The 20,073-nt window shown below is 45.2% G+C and overlaps 1 protein-coding gene and 1 long non-coding RNA gene across 2 annotated transcripts in view; one reads left to right on the top strand and one right to left on the bottom strand.

Moving 5' to 3' along the window:
- IGFBP4 (insulin like growth factor binding protein 4) overlaps positions 1-12,592 on the top strand; it is a gene marked incomplete at its 5' end in the record, with an annotated part of 38,817 nt that extends 26,225 nt beyond the window's left edge. The window contains 3 exons of the mRNA XM_080978365.1: positions 6,864-7,030; positions 9,131-9,265; positions 10,392-12,592. Coding sequence (XP_080834491.1) covers positions 6,864-7,030; positions 9,131-9,265; positions 10,392-10,526 — 437 coding nt within the window. The 3' untranslated portion in view covers positions 10,527-12,592. The remainder of the gene's footprint in view (positions 1-6,863; positions 7,031-9,130; positions 9,266-10,391) is intronic.
- Positions 1-20,073, bottom strand: part of LOC308461441 — a 46,107-nt gene that overhangs the window by 24,396 nt on the left and 1,638 nt on the right. The gene's annotated exons all lie outside the window — the stretch shown is intronic.

The raw sequence follows: 20,073 nt of genomic DNA, 5'->3' as shown, positions 1-20,073 counted from the left end.
GAAGACATCTGTCAATATTAAGGCAAGTTCCAGATCCAGCTCGCCTTCCCTCCAAACTTTTCTCTGTATCCTCTCTGTTTTGTTTTGTTTACAGGGCGGTTGTGCAGCAGAGCTTTCCAAACTGTGTGTCGCGACATGTTACGTGTCAGCTTGCAGTCTGTAGGTGTGCCGCGTGAACGCTCCCTGTGATCCTCCCAGGGTTGGAAAGGGGTTAGTTTAACCTCTGGTTTGCTAGTAAAACTGAATTGCTAAATGATGCATGTCTAAAAAGTGTGTCACCAACATGAAAAGCTTGGAAAGTTCTGTTGTACAATGTCATGTCAAGAAATTGCCATCCTATAATTTCCTGTGCATTTTTTCACCGCTTTCCTTATTGCAGAAAGTCTGTGGTTTTTTTGGTTTTGTTTTAAATAAGAAGTGGGTTTGTTGTGTAAAAGTGCAAAATCCACTTTAATTTCATAACTTGAATTTGCCTGTATCCGCTTGAATCCCACTAATAAAATAGCAACAGGAGCCTAGAATGTAATATTATTAGTTGCTGGTATGCAAGACTTTTCAAGCTGCGTCTAATTCAACTTCATTATATCACCGGTAGTTGGAAAATGTGTGGGCTGTTGGAGATTTTTCACTGTTTTTGGTGAGAGCACCCACTGAAACAGACTTATTGGGAACAGATTTTACAAACACACGGCTTTATTCTACATAGGCCAACAGAGAAATATCCTAACATCATTCTGTTTCATTTGTTGCCATCTGAGAGCCCACTGCTTCCACATAAAGCTCTATTTTTCAGTATTTTGTTGGCAGTCAGAGTGGATTTAGCTTGTAAGGGAAGTGGTTACTTCCTCTACCCTGAACCGGTAGATGGATTACGGGATATAATAATTATGCTGGTTAACTTGCCAGGTTTGAAGAATGAGGGGACAGGGAGGAATCTGATTCCTTTTTATGAGCTGTGGGTTGCATTTCCCACTTTTCTGGCAGCCCAAGAAGGCAATATACATGCACTCCTGACAGATTCAGATTTATTTCTCCTCACTTAACGGAAACCTTATTATTAATGCCCTTCATCAGTCACTGGCTCAAAATACATTTCTTTTTCTTCCGGATGACTTATTTTAGTTATTATTTCAGTCTGAGAACGAGTGTATTGTTTGTTAAACTGTACTGCTGATATCAGGTTTTTCATGTATGGTATTATGGCCCACTTCCATACACTCCCCCCCCCCTTTAAAATAGGTTTGCTGCTTCCCTACTTTCCTTCCTGCTTGTCTTGCACCCAGTCACAAGCATTTAAACAGAAAACCAAAGATGGGCTCTGCGTAAACAGACAGTGTTTACATGTAATCTTAGCCAGAGGCATTATCAATACACGCTTCCTTGCTGTAAAGTCAGAGCACCTTAGGAAACCCTGAGCCTTTCCAGAGAGACACAGCTTGGGCTTTATCACCTAAGAGACAGTTTTAGGATCCCTAACATTTGGCACTAATGGAAGTCAAGCGCTACACTAAAGAGGCTTAGATCCTGCAGAATAAACTCTGCATGTGGCTTATGTTTTCTTACTTTGTACCATTTATTTTGGTTCCCAGAACCAGGCTTTCAAAGATTTTGGAGACTGGGGCGAAACGGAGGAAGGGGGTGGTCTGAAGATTGTCAGTAGGTGTGCTGCTAGTAGAGAAGCCAGCATCCAGAAGCTATGCAGTTGAGTGACAATCTATTCTATGTCCACTGAAAGTCCTGCTCCCCCATACCCACTTCCTATCTGCAACTGTTTTTCTCTCGTAGTCATATGGGCTAGAAGCTTATTTTTCAACAAAAGCTAAGATGTTCAAGGTGCTGCTGTCGCCATCACCATTATTTCCAGCACCATCAACGTGCACAGTGCTTTGCAGAGTCCTGCTCTCTGTCCCAAATTGCCTGGGATTGTCACGACTATCTGCTGATAATCCTAGGTACCCTTGCTGTTGCAAGGAAATCCTTTATTTATTTTTTAACCCTCCCTGCAGGTGGTAGGTAAACAGATTCCTAATACAGAGCTGACTCACCTACCCCCATGTTTTGCTTAGGGTTGATAACAATTAATGCTGGTCTCACTATGGGCTGGAGGAAAGGCAGAGCTGAGAAGCCAAGCCAGCAACAACACTTTGAGAAGTGCCCCAATTCCTGCTGGATTTGGTGAGAGCTGGGGCGGAGTGTGCCAGGAGGCAGCAATTCCTGTTTTGCCTCAGGTGGCGAAATGGGCTGGGCTGCCCCAAGGAGAGTAAGAGAAAGCAGATACTGAGCATGCAGACATTTCAAAAGTGCACCACTTTTGGGTAGATCTACAGTCAGGAAGACTGAGCTGGACATGCCATTGACGAGGGGGAGGAGGGAAGATAATGGCAGCACAGGTAACAGCAACAGGAGGAGCCAAAGTAAACCTGCAGCTACTGCTGATTATTGGAGCCTGGTGGCACATATTTGAGATGGCCAACTTACAACCCATAAGCCACTTACAGTGCCCACATTACTCTGGCCCCTTTCATCCCCTCTCCAGGCCAGCTTGGGCTTGCAAGGTGCTGCTTCTCACCCAGCACTTGTGGAAAATGAAAGGCAACAATCTCCTTTCCAGTGTGGTGTAGCGGTTAAGAGCAGTGGACTCGTAATCTGGGGAACCGGGTTCGCGTCTCCGCTCCTCCACATGCAGCTGCTGGGTGACCTTGGGCTAGTCACACTTCTCTGAAGTCTCTCAGCCTCACTCACCTCACAGCGTGTTTGTTGTGGGGGAGGAAGGGAAAGGAGATTGTTAGCCGCTTTGAGACTCCTTGGGGTAGTGATAAAGCGGGATATCAAATCCAAACTACTCTTCTTCTTCTTCTTCTTCTTCTCCTCATTGGCTCCTCAGGTGCTGATTTTGTCTAGCTAATGGCACTTCCTCAACCATTTCACTTAGAACGTGAGGATGTGTGGTCCCCCCCCCCCAAAGGCTATGTGCTTCAATTGGTGTGGGGGTAATGTGACCCAAGTAGCACCTCCAGGGCCCAGAGCAAGGGTAACCAAATTTGCAATGATAATTTACCTTCGATAGTTTTGTAGAAGAGGGAATGTATGAAGTAGTGTAACTTAGCTTCTTCATTCCTATTTGCCTTAGGCTCCTCATACCCTTAATCCCAGTCTCTCTCTCTCAGGTTATATTAGATATACCTGTTTAACATGAGGCAAAATAATAGCCCCTCACAACAGAAGAGAGCAAAGTGCAGAGAAAACTAACTTTCGTGAGGCTTTGGTGGCTGAGTTGGCGTGTCTCATTAAACACTCACACATGCGACCCATTCCCTCATGAAAACAGACACTTCAACTTACGCCTTTGCCTAGTGCCTAAAAAACATGTATCTGCTAATTTAGCAAATACAAATGACTATCCTCCCTAGTGCAACATAAAGGCTGTGTAGACACTCCCGTTTACTCTGCCTTCAGTGCACTCCTATTGCTGGTTTGCGAAGTTGGCCACAATCCACATCTATCCTGTAGTTTCTTGAGAAATACTGTGTATTGATGCGTTCCCTCTCAAACCAGCTTTAATCCGATTTGAAAACAAAAAGCCATGCAAAGACATTCAAGCCCCATCACCACCCGCTGGTCTGGACAGACAGCAGGTGGCTTGGAAACACATTCAGCTACACTGATGTCCACAGTCACGTGCAACTGCGATTTGAAACACGGCAGGAAGAAACAACCTCGCTGCATTTTCTGCTGGTTATGCATACGCAGTCTGGCTCCTGAACAGCAGAATTTTAAGAATTTGAAAGCTCAGCATATATTAGAAAAAAGGATGAATGTCTCATCAAACTTGCCCCCATAGATGATGGATAGCGATTCTGAACAGGCCTTCTCTGGCTGTCTTCAGTGGGAGACTGGGATCATACAATGCATCCCAACTAAATGGCTTTGGAGGTTATAAGGTTGAGGGGGAACAAGGAAGGGCATAGCAGCTGCGTCTTTGTGGAGGTGTACAAGCAGGAACGAGCCACAGCAAGCCTTGGGCTCGTCCTCATCCTCTCTCCTCTGCTTGTGCAACAAAAGGAAGGAGCTCAGAAGCTTTTGATTTGGATAAGTTATGTCACTTGGAATGACAAACTCCAGTTTCTATTAACTACTGTTAGTTTCAAACAAGCCAACTTCAAACCGTGGTTTCTGAGGCTGACTGGTTGAATTTAACCACCGTTTATGGTAACTGCAATTCCGGGTAGCAATGACAAAAAAAAAGTGGAAGAGAAAGCTCATAAGATCTTTCCTTCGGCTGTACAGCAGGAACAGAACACATTAGTATTACATTTATTAGTTGCTTGCTGCATAAAGAGACATTAAGTGACTTACAAAATTTGAAGGTAAGCTCCAGATGTCTGAAAGACCACCTCCTTCCCTACAGAGCCTCTTGTGTGTTAAGAAAGGAGAGGGGGCCCACTTGGGGGGTCTGACGCCCCCAGATGCTGGGGGGGGGATGTTGCTTGGGAGAGGTTATTTCTGTGGCAGCCCCTAAACTGTGGAACTCCCTCTCCACAGAGGTGCAACTGGCAGCTTCACTATACAGTTTTTGGTGAATGCGGAAGAGTAGGGCTGGACGATATATCGACCAAAACTGGTTTGAAGTCCATATCATGATATTGGTTTCATAATTTTTGACCTGGCAGTATATTATGATTCATGATGTGTGTGTGTGTGTGCATGTGCTATGCAAAAAGCACAATGTGGGGAAAACCGTGAAGCCAGCCAATGCCTCTACATAGGTCCATCCTTATTTCAAACATTGTGATATATTGGTATAAAGTGGTACCTCTACTTAGGTTCACTTCTGGTTACGTATCCTTTGGGATATGTACATGGCAAACCCAGAAATATTTTTCCGGGCTTCAGCACGCATGCGCAGAAGCACTAAACCGCGCAGCACGCGTGCACAGAAGCGGCACCTCCGGTTGCAAATTCCTCAGGATCCGACCGGAGCTCCAGAACGGATCCCATTCGGAAGCGGAGGTACCACTGTATTGTGATGTTTAGCTGGTGATATATCGCAATGTTGAAAACCAGATATTGCCCAGCTTTATTTACTCTGGCGTTTGGCACCTGAGAAGTATAGTTGTAAGATCTACTCTATTGTTGTGATGGTGATTTGTTTTAAAATGTTTTTAATGTATTGTAAATGGTTATGACCTGACTTGAGACTTTAGGTTGGTAATAAATAATAATAATAACATTAGAAAAAAGAACCATCTATTACCATAGAAAACATGCAATAATCCAGAGAAGGGAGCCAATAAAACAGCAGCAAAAACAAATACTGTATTCATATAGCAAAATCACCATTATATATTAAATGCCTGGGAGGAGGGAGTTGTTGGTTTTTTTTAAACTTGGCACCAAAAATAAGTTAATGATGGCACCTGGTAGACCTAACTGGGGAGAGAATTCCACAGACAAAGACCTACAACTGCAAACGCCCTCCCCCCTTGCCACCATCCTTCAGGCCTCCCTCAGAAGGGGCACCCAAAAGAGGGTTCAGATGAAGAGCTAAATGTCTTGCTTCTGCATGCCATGATATACCAGGGGTTGGAAACATTTGGCCCTCCAGTTGCTGTTGCACTATAACCCCCACGGTCATGCTGGCTGGGGCTGATGGGAAATGTAGTTCAGCAACACTTGAAAGGCGAAAGGTCCCTTGTCCTGTGCCAAACCATAGTTTAGCATGACTAAACCGCAGTTTAGCATGATGTATTAACATGGTCAATGTGAGTTCTCTACAGAGGAACCCCTCATAAGGAGACTACTGAATCTGACGAAGAGTTGACACTCAAAACAGGTTAGGTGTAATAACTGAAAGCAGGAGAGTTTTTGTAAAATAGACTTCTATCCTATTTCTTCAGCCTCTTGTGAAGTTTGCCTCCTACGGGGTTTTTTTTAAGGGAACAGCAGAGATCTTACTTACAGGAAAAACCCTGTCCCCTTGCTCTACAGGCAAGCAAAGCCGCATCTCCAGTGTTTGTTAGCTGACGAGAAATTGATCCAAAGTTGCACATAAATGAATGGAAACTTGGATGCGGCCCATTTGGAAAAGAGGGATTAAAGGGAGAACAGCCATACTTTGGAAACTCAGAGGAAGCCAACTGGGCAGGCTTTAGAAGAGAGAAAGGATGGAGGGGAGAGAGGCTGAGGCAATCCATGAAAGGCTTGTATGTGGGCCAACTTAGAGCAGGGTTGGCAAAAAAATACTTTTCGCGGCCCAGTTTGCTAGCCACACATCCTCTCTAAGACTTGATTTCTGCCAAGACACAGGCCCAGCTCCTCTTTTGATTGCCATCGCTGGAATATGTGAAGTATTAGCCTCTGAGCATGTGCAGAATGCCTCTGCCTCACCACTCCAGGAGCTTGCTTTTGAGCAAAACCTCAGCCTGGGATTAGCTATGGAACCTGCTTTCAGTGCTAGGAACATGCAGGGATAATTTGCTTTGCACCCCAGACAGATTTGCAATGGTAGGTGAACAGGGCAAGGTTTCTCGGTCACAGGCCTTGAACCTGAGATATATTTCTTCTTAGGAACTGCACCAATCTGCTTGAGCATCTCGCCTTGTTTCAAACATGCAGGACCAGCTGGTCCACACATCCGACAATGGTCAGCATGAGCTGCGTAGTCAATGTGCCTGGCTTCCTCACAGTGAGAACTGCAAGCCCCCACACTGACATTCCCTGTAAAGCAACCGACACGGCGGCTAACTGTTGGGGTGTGCGTGTCCTCAAAAATGTGTTGAGACTGCTCTTTGCAAGCTCCAGCCCCTAAAACAAATCCCCTCTGGCAATTATTTTCATGCCGCTGTGACTTCATTCCTATTTAGATCCCGAGGAGGTTGATCTCCCGCCCACCATCAACTTCAGCCCCTGCAGCATCCAAGACAGAAAATGCCGTCAGAAGCAGCAAGCAAGGAACCGTGAGCGGATAAACACTGTTGTCAAAATGAGGACCAGTGGGAACCTGCCCATCCGGGAGGACACCCGGCCAGTGGTGAGGGGTCCTGGTTTCTCTTCAGGGGTGGGGGAACGAAAAGCCACCATCTGAGCAGATTAGGTACCTCCACTTCTGTCGCCCAACTTTGCTGTTCCTTTAAACCTCTGGCCCTCCAGATGTTGGACTCCAAGGTTGCTTCCAAATGAGCCATTTAATGAACATTTTGTCCTGATTTTGTGAGCACTTCAGTGTGCTTTCAGATCAGGATTATGGCCAGAGTTTGTGGGGAGGTGAAATGGCAATGGCTCTTTACTGAGCATTTTTCTGATTTGCTTGAGGGGAGGTTATATAGTGTTGCCACAAGCAAGTGTCGTCCTACACTACCCAGTGCACTTCCCCATCTCTTTCCTTATTGCAAAAAGTCCCTATTTGGGGCTGGGTGCAGGGTTTGTTGTGCAAGAGCTCTGAATCAACTTCAACTGCGCAACCTGAATTTGCCAGTATATGATTGAATTCCACCCAGAAATGGAAGCACCCCAACTACCATTGGCTCCTGACAGCATAGCCAGTGGTCAAGGAGGTTGGGAATTGTAGTCCAAATGCATCCGAAGGGCCACATGTTCCTTATTTCACAGCAGAGCTAAGTAAAGCAACATTTCTGCCTCTCAATGGCTTTAATAAAGGCATCATCCAACTTGCTTCAACTAGGGCTGCCAAACGTCTGGGTTTTCCCGGACACATCCGGGAATCGGGCAGCAAAATGGCGTCCAGGCGGATTTTTGCTGAATTGGCAAAATGTCTGGGGGAAACCCGAAAGTATGGCAAGTAGGGCGTGTTATATATATATATATATATATATATATATATATATATATCTAAATAATAATCCAAGAAAACTCCAGTGCGTTTTGAATGAAGCCATGGAATTTTCTAAATCACATGTTAATGTTAATAGCGAGGAGCATGGTTCTGTAGAAATGTACAAGTTGTTGTGGAGGTGGGATGATTTCCAAAATCAATCCTCCTGGCAAACTAAGAATATCCCCTCATTCACCCAAGTTTAAGATATTCCACCATTCTTCAGCAGTTTCTTTTTCTTTGAACAAAATAAGTGGCTCACGTAAACGTAAACAAGCTTTAATAATAAACTGAGAGAAAACTGTAACAAAATAACAATGTCTGAGAGAAACTAAATACAGCATCATGAGGCAAGTGTGAGGCAAGAAACAAGAAGAGGCAGTTAGTCCCTCTTAACTGACATTCTTTACGGAACACACACTGAAGGGAGGGGCCAATTCCGGAGCAGAACACACAAGCCCCTCCCACCAGATACCAAGCACTCTACTATTCAAATTAGGCCCCAGTGTTTTTCTTACAGTTGTTGCTAAAATAGGATGTGCAGGCCAAGAGGCAGCAGGTCAACCCGGAAAATTGTAACTTAAATCAGAATGAGTATGTCACTTGTGCATATTTGTACCACAAAGAGGAAGTAGTTCTACAAGCAGGCCTATGAATCTCAAGTTTTCATCACCATATCCCATTGAACAATTCAGTAGCAGAGGTCCGAGAAAGGCTGTGCAAGAGAGAACGTGGATGATTAAAAAAATGTCATTGGGAGGCCTTAGCTTTCCAGCCTTTTGCAACACAGCGCCGTGATTTGGTTTACATATGTGCAGCACAGCTTATGTGACATACGAAGCAGAACACAGCCCACCAACCATGTTTACAGTGCATGGTTACAATTCCAGGTAAGGCAGCAAAACGGGTTTATCAAGCCACTGATATGTGACCATACAAGCCTGGAAGGCTGTGTTCAGCTATGTGGGTCACTGCTTGTGTAGATCCCCATCAGCCTTTTCTCCAAATCAAGGCCACTCTCACAAAGCAATCACCTTCATTTGATTCATTTGATTCATAACTCCAGCTTATGTTTAAGATAGAGCGGCAAAGATAGAGCAGGGCATTTTTGCTGCATAGCAGCTATATATTGCCCTATGCGGGAAAAAAGGGGAATACAGTTCAGCCCTGGAGATATTTCCATCCTTTCCAACAAGGAGGCTGCAAGCACAGTGGTGCTTCTGCTTGGGGCTTCCATGCCTTCTCCACTTCTTGCCGTCCACATTCTGACTCCGTTGCCTCCTACTGTTTTGCCAACAGGTCCAAGGCTCATGTCAGAGTGAACTTCACAGAGCGCTGGAGAGATTAGCAGCTTCCCAAACCAGAACCCACGAGGACCTGTACATAATCCCCATTCCCAACTGTGACCACAATGGGAACTTCCACCCCAAACAGGTAATACTGGAGCACTGGCTGAAAGATGGGTGGACCTCAGTTTTGTGTTGTCTGCCCTTTGATTCACCAGCATCATTTAGTGTATAAATCATGAGCATATGCTATGTATTTACTAGTTAAGACATAACCAGGCTGTGTTAAGTGAGCCCAAGTATGCAACTCCTGCTTAAAAACATAACAAGTCTTGCAAAGCCAAAAGTACAGAAGTGCATCTTCAGCAATTGCTGAAAGCTGTTTAGTGAAGGCATCAGATGCACCTCTGTGGGGAGAAAATTCCACAACTTAGGGACTGCCACGGAGAATGCCAGACCCTACAAGTGTCCCTATTTTGCAGGGACAGTCCTGGATTTACAGAAGCCATCCCAGTTTCTGATTTAATCTTGGAATGCCCCGCTTTTCCGTAAAGGTAAAGGGACCCCTGACCATTAGGTCCAGTCGTGACCGACTCTGGGGTTGTGGCGCTCATCTTACTTTATTGGCCGAGGGAGCTGGCGTACAGCTTTCGGGTCATGTGGCCAGCATGACTAAGCCGCTTCTGGTGAACCAGAGCAGCGCATGGAAACCCCATTCACCTTTATCTACTTGCACTTTGACATGCTTTCAAACTGCTAGGTGGGCAGGAGCTGGGACCGAACAATGGGAGCTCACCCCGTCGCGGGAATTCGAACCGCCGACCTTCTGATCGGCAAGTCCTAGGCTCTGTGGTTTAACCCACAGCGCCACCCTCGTTTTTCCTTAGGACGTTCCTATTTTCATTGGATAAATGTTGGAGGGTATGGAGGTATGCAACCTCTGAGCCAAGGAGATAAGTAACTATACAACCTTTAGAAGACATCCGAAGGCATCCCTGTATACGGAATTTTTAAAAAATGTTTAATGTTTTATTATGTTGGAAGCCACCCAAAGTGGCTGGGGCAACCCAGTCAGATGGGTAGAGGATAAACAATTATTATTATTATTATTATTATTATTATTATTATGGAATAGGATGTCACTATTTTCTTTGGAGAAATGTTGCTTGAGAATATATTCCTCCCTGCGGCTCTAGGTGGACACAGGTGGATCAGGTACTTTTAAATCCTAATAAAGAACTGTCAATTCTAATTTTATTCCTCTGCCCTTTCAGTGTCACCCAGCGTTGGATGGGCAACGAGGGAAATGTTGGTGTGTAGATAGGAAAACCGGGGTGAAGTTGCCAGGAAGCCTGGAGCTGAAGGGAGACTTGGATTGCCACCAACCTGCAGATGGGGTGCAAGAGTGACTTGACTGAAGAGAACAGGATGCTGAGGCTTTCCTTGATGAACTGCCATAGCGCTGTTTGATGAACAGATGGATCACAAATGGGGATGTTACCACAATGCGCTCTTTTTTTTTGTTCCTTAAGGGGAATGATAACGGCAGTTACACCTGCCCCTACCCCCTCACAACTACATTAATCTAAGCCTGACATGATCTAGCCCATCCACATCTCTCTGGTGTTTAATTGGGTAAGAATTAGCCACTACGGTTCCTTCTTCACAGATTCTCTGGAAACTACATTCCATTTGACTTGCCAACCTGCGCGCGGGGGGGGGGGGGGAGCAGTATAAGCTTTAACCTTAAGTACTTGGATGGGTCTTTTGAGAGTGTTTGCCCCCCGGGTAGGCCCACTTCTGCTTTTGGCCTCTAGAGCAGCGGTAGCCAACACATGGCCTTCCAGAAGTTGTTAGACATCAGCTCCCATCTCCTCAGCCAACATGGCCAATGGCTGGGGATGGTGGGAGTTGGGAGTTGGGCCCTAACACTCAGAGGGCACCTTGTTGAGTGCCCTTGCTTTGGAGAGAAAGATCTAGATCCCCATCATCAGAGTCCTCTTCACCCTCCCACCCCAGCAAACAGGGAGATGTGGCTTGGGAGAGAGGCAGCCATCTTCCTCTTTCTGACATCTAGTTGGTGTCAACCCTGGACATTCATTATGATCCCTCTCTTATGGGTTTCAACTAAGGGCTAAAGTCTACATGTGATTTTATACTTCTGCATGGCGACTCTTCTTGCCCTGCCTCTCTACCAGGCTTCCACGTGCAATTAGTGCTGTGATTATCTGCTAATATATTGGTCGCAATGTTTTAAAAATTGCTGTGAATATTACTGTTCTTCATTGTTTATTGAAACTTCTTTTTTAAAAAATGTTATGATTGTCGTACATTGCCTAGTCTGAGCATTTCTCGGGAAAGCTATTTATAAATGGTAAAATAAGCAACACACAAATCGAAATCAATCGTGACGGGTGTGGATCGTTTCCACACCAGGAACATCCAGCACAACGAGGAACTGTCTGTATACTTGTTACACTTCTTAGCAAGCTAAATTGGGCTTTGCAGTGGGGGTGGGGGGAGAACTGACATAAAGAAAAGCCTCCTTTAGCAATGATAAGGTAACCTGGTTTACCTGGTCTCAATGACTGTGAATTGGTCTACTGCTATGGTTTTGCATAAAGACACCCAATGACAGTCAGGTATTTTAAGCAAAAGAATCCTAATGCTTGTTAAATGAAGAGGTGGAGACAACCTGCAGCCCTCTAGCTATTGCTAGACTACAACTCCCAACATCCTTGACCATTCGGCCATGATGGCTGGGGTTGATGGGATTTGTAGTTCAACAACATCTGGAGGGCAGCAGGCTCTCCATTCCTGTTTTGATGGCTGTGGGTATTTCCTAGACAATTCACCTAGAGAGGTGGTGGTGGTCTTAGACCACTACCCTGAAAAGCAGGTATGTGGTGGTGGGTGTGTAAGAGAAGCAATTAGATCCATACTAGGTGTGATGTTAAATGTGCCTTTGCATTAAAATGCAGGATTTCAAGTCTTGGTTGGTGGGCAGGGAGAAATTATTGGGATTCCAGCAGACACAGAGGGGGAGTTTAATTTTTTCATTCCCTGCTGCTGTCCTCTAAAGCTAATATTTGGAGAAAACTTCCCCATGTTAGCACCAATGGGGGATTTCCTCCCAATGTAAACTACACTTTCAGAGGAGGGGTTTTGCCACAGCAAAGATCAAAAGCATAGCTGTACATAGGTAAGAGAGAGAAGGAGAAGAGAGTGTGCAAACTTAAAATTACTCAGGGCTGTTACATCGTGTAACAGCAAGCCATGATTTTGTGTTACATCTGAAAGGTTCCGGGGAGCTCTGAGGATTTTTATGTGGAGTGAGCTGAAATCTAGGAATGCCATTTTGGAGAACTGCTCCAGTTGCTCTTCAAAAGATATTCTACCTGCAGTTGGAGTGCCCGTTTGCTTCCACTTATGCGCTGCTTGTATATTTGTAAATAAAGGAAATGTCACAAAGATATTGCAAGTCTCCTGTTCTCTCTTTCTCATGCAAAAACAAAAACTAAACTCAGTACTACGAGTGGCCGCTTCCAGAAAAATGGAAATCTCCTATCATTGCCCTGAGGTGGGGAGCCTACATTCAGGAAGCCCCAAATATAAAGCTGAAGAGGAGGAATCACTTATCTGGTCAGGGAAAAGGAGTCTTTTTCTCTCTGTGAGGGACATAAGAACAAAGGGTCTCCTGTAGAAAGATTCAGTTAGCTTCACAGGCTGAAACACTACTGGCTGAAATCACTATTGCTGAAAGCCACCTAGGAGGGGAAGCTTAGAGCTACCCTATACCTGGCTTTGCAATTCCTACTATCTTCCCCAGAAACCATCATCTCCTGCCACCTGTTGGGGGTTCCCTCCTGCAACCCTGTGGCCACCTCTCTGCTGCCATCTGCTGGTTGGAGTTCCTCACTGCACTTCTCTCAACTAAAGCATACAGAGGAGCTACACTGATGGTTTGCATCCCTGAAGGGACTACGAGGAAGGCCTGAGGGATACCAAGCACAAGGTGGCTGTTAGGCAGTTGGAAAATGCTACACAACAACTTTGTGCATGTATTGGGGGAGCACAAGCTGCCTGGCAATTATTTGATGTCCTAATGATGTTAGGTGAGGGACGAGTGGGTTGTCCCATTCACCAGACAAAGTTGGCCTGTTGGGGTGGGGATTGATTCTGGCCGGCTGGGCCACCAAAAAGGTTCCCCATCCTTATTCTAATCAATGTTTACAGATCACTACAGTCCATTAGGCCCAAGTCCATTGCTTAGAGCGTCCTTTTTGTGCCAGGACTCAGTTGATCAAAAATTATAACCCCATAATCTTTACTGGCAATGCCTACTGCAGAACAAGCTAGTGTCCCTTTCTCCCCCATCGCTCTGCTCCCCAAATCTGGCTAAATAAATCCTGACCTGGTTGTTGAGCTTTGTGTTCGCTGTGGTGGTGGTGACGGTTGTGGTTGTTATGATTGAGCAAATGGATGCCTGTTGCTTCAGCTTGTAGCGAGGCTGCTGCGGAAAATAGTTAGATTTACGACTCTCCGCCCTGCCTTCGGTGCCAACTCATAAGGAAGATTCTGTGGGCCTTCACACTGGAATCATTCATTTTAATGACCCTTCCATTTGGGAATGACGTGCTGATAAGATAAATGCCGTTTCCAGCTGCTCCTTCGTTTTCTTGGCAAGCTGGCCAAGAGCACTCGGCCTGTTTGTTTCCCCCTCCCGGCCTGCCCCACCTTTCTTGTAGGACTCGGCTGATAAACACACACAGAGAGGGAAAGCTGCGCAAGATGGAGGCAGCTGGCCAAGGGCCCCATCAGCATGAATCCTGAACAAAAGCCAGCCGCTTGCTAAGTCTTCTCGTTTCACCTCTGGCAGGCTGTCCTGCCTCTTTGGGCATATCGGTTTTCTGAAGAGCGAGGGATGGAGAGGAGAGGAGACAGTGAGATCATCATAGAGTTACAGAGGCAGGGGTAGAAAGGCCTGGAAAACACGCAGCTGCCTCCCTCCCGTGCAAGTCGATTTCAAGAATTCTGCACGCGCCAAATAGGAAGAAAACATTTTTATTAGGCAACATTCGGCCCACAAAACAATTGTCCCCCGCTCTTGACAAGCAAGGGGCCTTTGTGTCTCCTGAACTCTACACAGGAAGCTACCAAGTACTGAGTCAGGCCACTGGCCCACCTAGCTCAATATTGTCTGCACTGATTGCCAGTGGCTCTCCAGGTCGCACCTGGAGATGCCAGGCATTGAACCCGGAACATGATCTACCTCAGGGGTCAGCTACCTTGTTCAGCCATGGGCCAGTCCACCATCCCTCAGACCACATGGTGGGCCGGACAATATTTTTTTGGGGGAAATGAACGAATTCCTATGCCCCACAAATAACCCAGAGATGCATTTTAAATAAAAGCACACATTCTACTCATGTAAAAACACCAGGCAGGCCCCACAAATAATGCAGAGATGCATTTTAAATAAAGGGACACATTCTACTCATGTAAAAACACACTGATTCTCAAACCGTCCGTGGGCCGGATTGAGAAGGCGATTTGAGCCTCATCCGGCCCACAGGCCTTAGGTTGCCTACCCCTGCTCTACCTAGATACTAGCAATCCAACCAATCTTTTCTCTATCACCTCGCTACAGGAAACTGAGAAGCCCAAAGAATGATGGGAGAGGGTGGTGGTGACGCCCTAGGACTCTCTGACATCATGCCAGCTGTGCCACAACGGACTTGCATGAGTCACTTCCACCCTGAGATTCAGCCCTGCCTCTCAGAAATGGGCTTGTTCTGTTGCCAACCTTCCTCTTTCAGTTTTTTTTTGGGGGGGCAGGGGGGGGATCCAGTCAAAATATGTATTCATTCCCAGCCGGTGTTTGGAGAAGGGCCAAGCATTTGGAGTGACAGAGCACATGTTTGGCATTTAGGAAGTCTCATGTTAACTCCCAGGCATCTCCAATTAAATCATCTCATGTATCTGGGGCAGGAAAAGACCTTTCCTACTTGAGACTCTATCGCTTTTCGAAATGTCTACCTTCGTGAAATGCTTTCCCAAATGGATTTGTCTGCCAAGGAATCCGTGTGGCTGTGTCAAGGATTGCGGGGAATTTTCTAGGGCGAACACTGAAGGGGATTTGCTTGCATCCAGGAAGAGAAGCCTAGAGCCGATTCCAAAAAGGATCACAACCAGAGGGGAGGGGACCGATGACGAGATTCCTGTGTTGGGTCTCAATGAGTCTCATCAGTCTCCTCATCACTTTCCAACGCAGGCATTTCGCCATCAGTAACCCTTGCTTCAACTAGGGCTGACCCATGTGATACTTTGCTCGGAAATATACCCAACACTCCTCTTCATCAACAGATTGAAAATAAGGTTGGTCCTGGTGGGAGGGCTGCCTTTCAGGAAACTTGTCCATCGTTACTGGTCTACTGGAGGAACCAAGGTTTCCCAGAGCAGTTTCAAAAGCAAAACTGGGCTAGTTTCGTGGACTGGCTGGACACAGAGAAATGATGGGAGGCACCAGCTGGAGAACCCCCAAGGGAAGGTGGCTCAGAGCCCAGGGAGTTGTGGTGGGATGAGTGGTCAGAGGGAGAAGACTGGGAGGAGGAGGTGTCTGAAAATGAACAGGAGTTAGTGAGCAAGGAGAGTCTATGGCAGAGAGAAGTCCAGAAGCTCAAGCTCTGCCATGAGGCAGAGATGAGTCATGCTGGTGAAGAAGGATGTTTCCTTCTTCTACTGCAAGAAGCTCCCTTCCCACCTGGGCTCCCAGAACCAGAAGAGATATGAAGAGGGAGGAGCAGAGACAGGCTTGTTGGCCTAGTCTCAGATTGCTTGGGAATGACCTGGGGTGGTGGTGAGGAGATTAGGCAGCTGTGGGAAGGCGGGGACCTTCAGTCTCCCTCCACAACTGCCTCATGGGGAGAGGCCTACCAAGAATAGTTTCTGTGCTCATTAGGCCTGGCACTCCTGAGCAGGCCTTGTTTCTTCTAATAAAGAGTTAACTTCACTTACTCCGTGTGATTTATTGGTGGCTGGCTCCCTGAAGTTGGATCAATCACCTGATCCACCATAAGTCATCTAGTACACTTGCACAGCTCCAAAATCCAACTCATTATGCTGTCTCTCATCATGTGGCATTATATAAATGTCATTCACACAGGCTTGGAGATAGCCAACATGGAAATCTTAGATTTTACCTTTTGGAAATTTTATATTTCCAGAAGGTGTCTACAAAAACAACATTGCTGTTTTCGCCCAGCAGGAATAAGCTTGTGTGTTTTGAATCCCACAGGCTTCTGCATTTTGAATGCAGGAGAGTCAACTTTTCTTGGTCTATTAAAATCACACCCCTGGCCCTGTACCAGCTTGTCCAGATATCATCTCTATGATGGAGGGTTGCCGCTGCTGAAGCAGCTACTCAACTTCCAAAGGGGGGCAGGGGGACCCACCCAGTAAGTTGGCAATAACATTTAGATTCTCTACCTTTTAAATCAAGGTGGCTTTCTGAAACAATGGAATCAATACGGAAGAAGCTGTTCTCAAACCAGCAAAGACAACTTGGAACTCCACTCATGCAGAAATAAGACAATGATGCACCATTCTTGTACAAACAATTGCTGCATGAAATACAGAAACATCGGAGACAGTGACTTGCTACAAGAAGAGCCTTCTGTGTGCACAAATAGATTCTGGAGGCAAATACATGTTGCCATCAGCACTAGCCTTTGGAGGCCATCTACTTGTGGATTCCTCCTTTTTATTTTTATTATTTTTATTTTTATGCCAGGCACATAAACACACACCTGCCTTGTGGTATGCTGCTGTGTTATTTCAGAGAGCAGGCCAGGCGAAGTTGGATGCTTCACAGAGGAACAGCTTTATTGCAAACAAGAATGGTCGATCTAGAGCAGGCATAGGCAAACTCGGCCCTCCAGATGTTTTGGGACTACAGCTCCCATCATCCCTGACCACTGGTCCTGTTAGATGGGGATGGTGGGAGTTGTAGTCCTGGTCTAGAGCAGCAACAGCATGACTGAATGCCTCAGCTGGACACACTGCCACCTGTAGTTGGAATAGCTGTATACAGTTAACTCTACATCACATAGGTCATAGGGTAGCCAAAGCCTAGGTTTCTTTCACTTTCTCGTTCTTCCATTAAAGTCATCTTCTCCACCTTTCTGCAACAGTTTACTCACGAAATTTTGTCTGTGTTTTAGTGTGCTTTTCTCCTGGGCATCGCATTTTGCCCAATACACATTTTTGCAATGGATTTTCTCCAATTTTGCATGCGTTGTTTTCCACAAATTATATATGTGTCTATGCACACTTTCCCCTAATATACTTTTTGTTGTTGTTGTTCAGATTATTTGGATGGATTGTTTCAAAGACTGCTGCAGTTCAGTTCCTGTATTGTTTTGGGAAGTATCAATTAAGTAGATGGCACCCACTTGTATCAGAAGATAATAGAGACGTGTGCCTTTGGGCGTGAAGTCAAACCATTGGAAGGTTGTAGCGACTGCTGTGGTTATAGAGACTGATGCGGGAGAGACATGTTTGTTACGGTTGGGGCAGATGAATGTGCCCGGTTGCGCTGCTGCAGATGCATTATGGTCTTTCTTCTCTCTACGCTCCTCCCAGCGGTCAATCCTCCTCTGGTTACTGCTATGTATACATGACCTTATTGTCTGTCTCCAGGCACTGCAGTCGTCTGCCAGGGATTCTCACTGGTGGGGTTGTTATCGCCTGTCTTCATGTCATGTTTGCAGACATCTTTGTAGCACAGAATTGGTCTGCCAACAGGCCAGATGCCTGAAGCCAGCTCCCCGTAGAGCACGTCCTTGGGGATCCTGCCATCTTCCATTTGGTGAACGTGACCAAGCCAGAGTAGACATCACTGAGACAGGAGTGTGAACACGCTGGGAATGTGGGCTTGAGAGAGAGCACATTGTGCATAAAACTCTGTCCTGCCATATGGTACCCAAAATCTTCCTGACACAGTGCATGTAGAAGGTATTGAGGCAGTTGTTTATTTGCCCAAGACTCACTTCATGTAGGTTCATGTTAAAATGTAAACCCAAATTTCTCCCCATAGAGAATTATTATTGTTTTTATGTAAATTGATTGGAGATTTTGATTATATTGAGCAGCATATTTTTTTAAAATAAATAAATGATCTATTACTATTTTTCATCCATAGGAAACTAAACCCCATTGCACCACCGCTTGACTTCTCTTGATTTAGGAAAGTGGTGAGCATATGAAAAATATTGTTTCTCATTAGTGAGAGAAGGGGGAACTTTAGAGCCAAGAGTACTTAATTGACATAAAATGGGTTTTCTCCATCCCACAAATATATAATTGTTTTACTCAAGTGATTCTACAGACATCCATCCAAAATGTGAAACAGCTGCCTAAACTACAGGCTGCCTGTAGTTTGCCAGGTATCTATAACATGGACTGAATCCAGAAAGAATCCAAAATTGCTCTGAGGCTATATCTTTTATGTACATTTCTGCCCTACTGCTTCCCAAGACCTGCAATGCTTTAAAATCAGGGTGAACCCAAATAGCCTAATTAAAAAAAACCTAGCCTCAATGTTTTGATGCGGGTGGAGGGGTGGCTCATATCTACTGAGAACTCTGCATTCTGCCCACTAAGAACCAAAGAAATTAGACCTAGTTAGGAAAATTGGTGAGGGGGGCGGATGGAAATTATAAATCTAACTGCATAGATGCAACCTGGTGAATTAACTATAGAAATAGCGACCAATTTGGTACCTGAAGTAACATATATCAAAAGAGAGATAGGGAGTATCCAATATAGGTTTAAGCCAAATGCTGTTGTGAGCCCAACTAAGTTGTGGAGACAAACTGTATGTTTCATACTAATACTTATTGATTACAGCGGTTTCATGTTTTTCTTTCTTTCTAAGAAAGAACAAGATGCTTTGTATTGTGCAATTGATGTTTGCTTATAGGAATTGAAGAGCAAAATCAAGAAAATTGATATAAAAACATATAAAAACTTTCAATACTATTTCCTAAAACCTAGATAATAAGAAACCACAACTGCTGATGTCGCCTGTAATATCTGAAATGAGCATTGTTGGGAGCAAAAAGACAGTCCTACAGCTGGCAAGAAACTGTTAGTCCTTTATCAGGTTTCAAAAGAGAACACCTGCCGTCCAAGGATGCTTTAGTTGTCGTCAAGACAAGCCAAAACACCAATCTAACCTCTATCTCCATCTTCAACTCTATGCCACCCTCTTCCTTCTTCCCTTCCTCTCTGACACACAATGATTGTAGGTACAGTAAATTTGTCATTCAGGAAAATAACTCCAATCATTTTCACCCATTCAATACTAGCCATCCCCGGCTATTAGCAAGCAAAAAACTGAAGAGAGGCTAGGCACTCAAGTGTGTAAGCAATACCAAAAATAGGCAGGAAAGAGAGATGCTAAAGAACTGCATCTCTTTCTCTGATCCAAGAAACAAAAAGTTCTATGTGAGAATATGGTTCCTGAATCAGAACTCTTATTGGTCAAACTAGATATGTTAAATATGTAACATCATTTTCTCAATTTTCTTCATGAAGCTGTTTATTTGCCCTGGAAGGGTAGCCACTATTTGTTTCCAAAAGCTTATCCTTCCTGGAGCAAACAGCTGCTTGGGAGGTTGTCATCTGTTTTCATCCAGGAAACACTGTGAAGGAAGAAAGGTTCAACTCCTCCCTCCCACACCATAGTCTGTATTGGGTCCTCTGGTGGCAAATTTTGGTTGTCATAAGAGTATAAAAATATAAGAAGAGCTTGATGGATCAGGCCAATGGCCCCTCTAAGTCCAGGATCCTGTTCTCACAGTGGCCAACCAGATGCCTTTAGGAAGCCCGCAAGGGGGAACTGAACACAAAAGCATGCTCTCCTCTCTCCCCAATGGTTTCCACCAATTGGTA

This window comes from Podarcis pityusensis (assembly GCF_964106645.2).
Source record: "Podarcis pityusensis genome assembly, chromosome: 13".
NCBI lineage: Eukaryota > Metazoa > Chordata > Lepidosauria > Squamata > Lacertidae > Podarcis > Podarcis pityusensis.
This window is presented reverse-complemented; position numbering and strand designations above follow the sequence as displayed.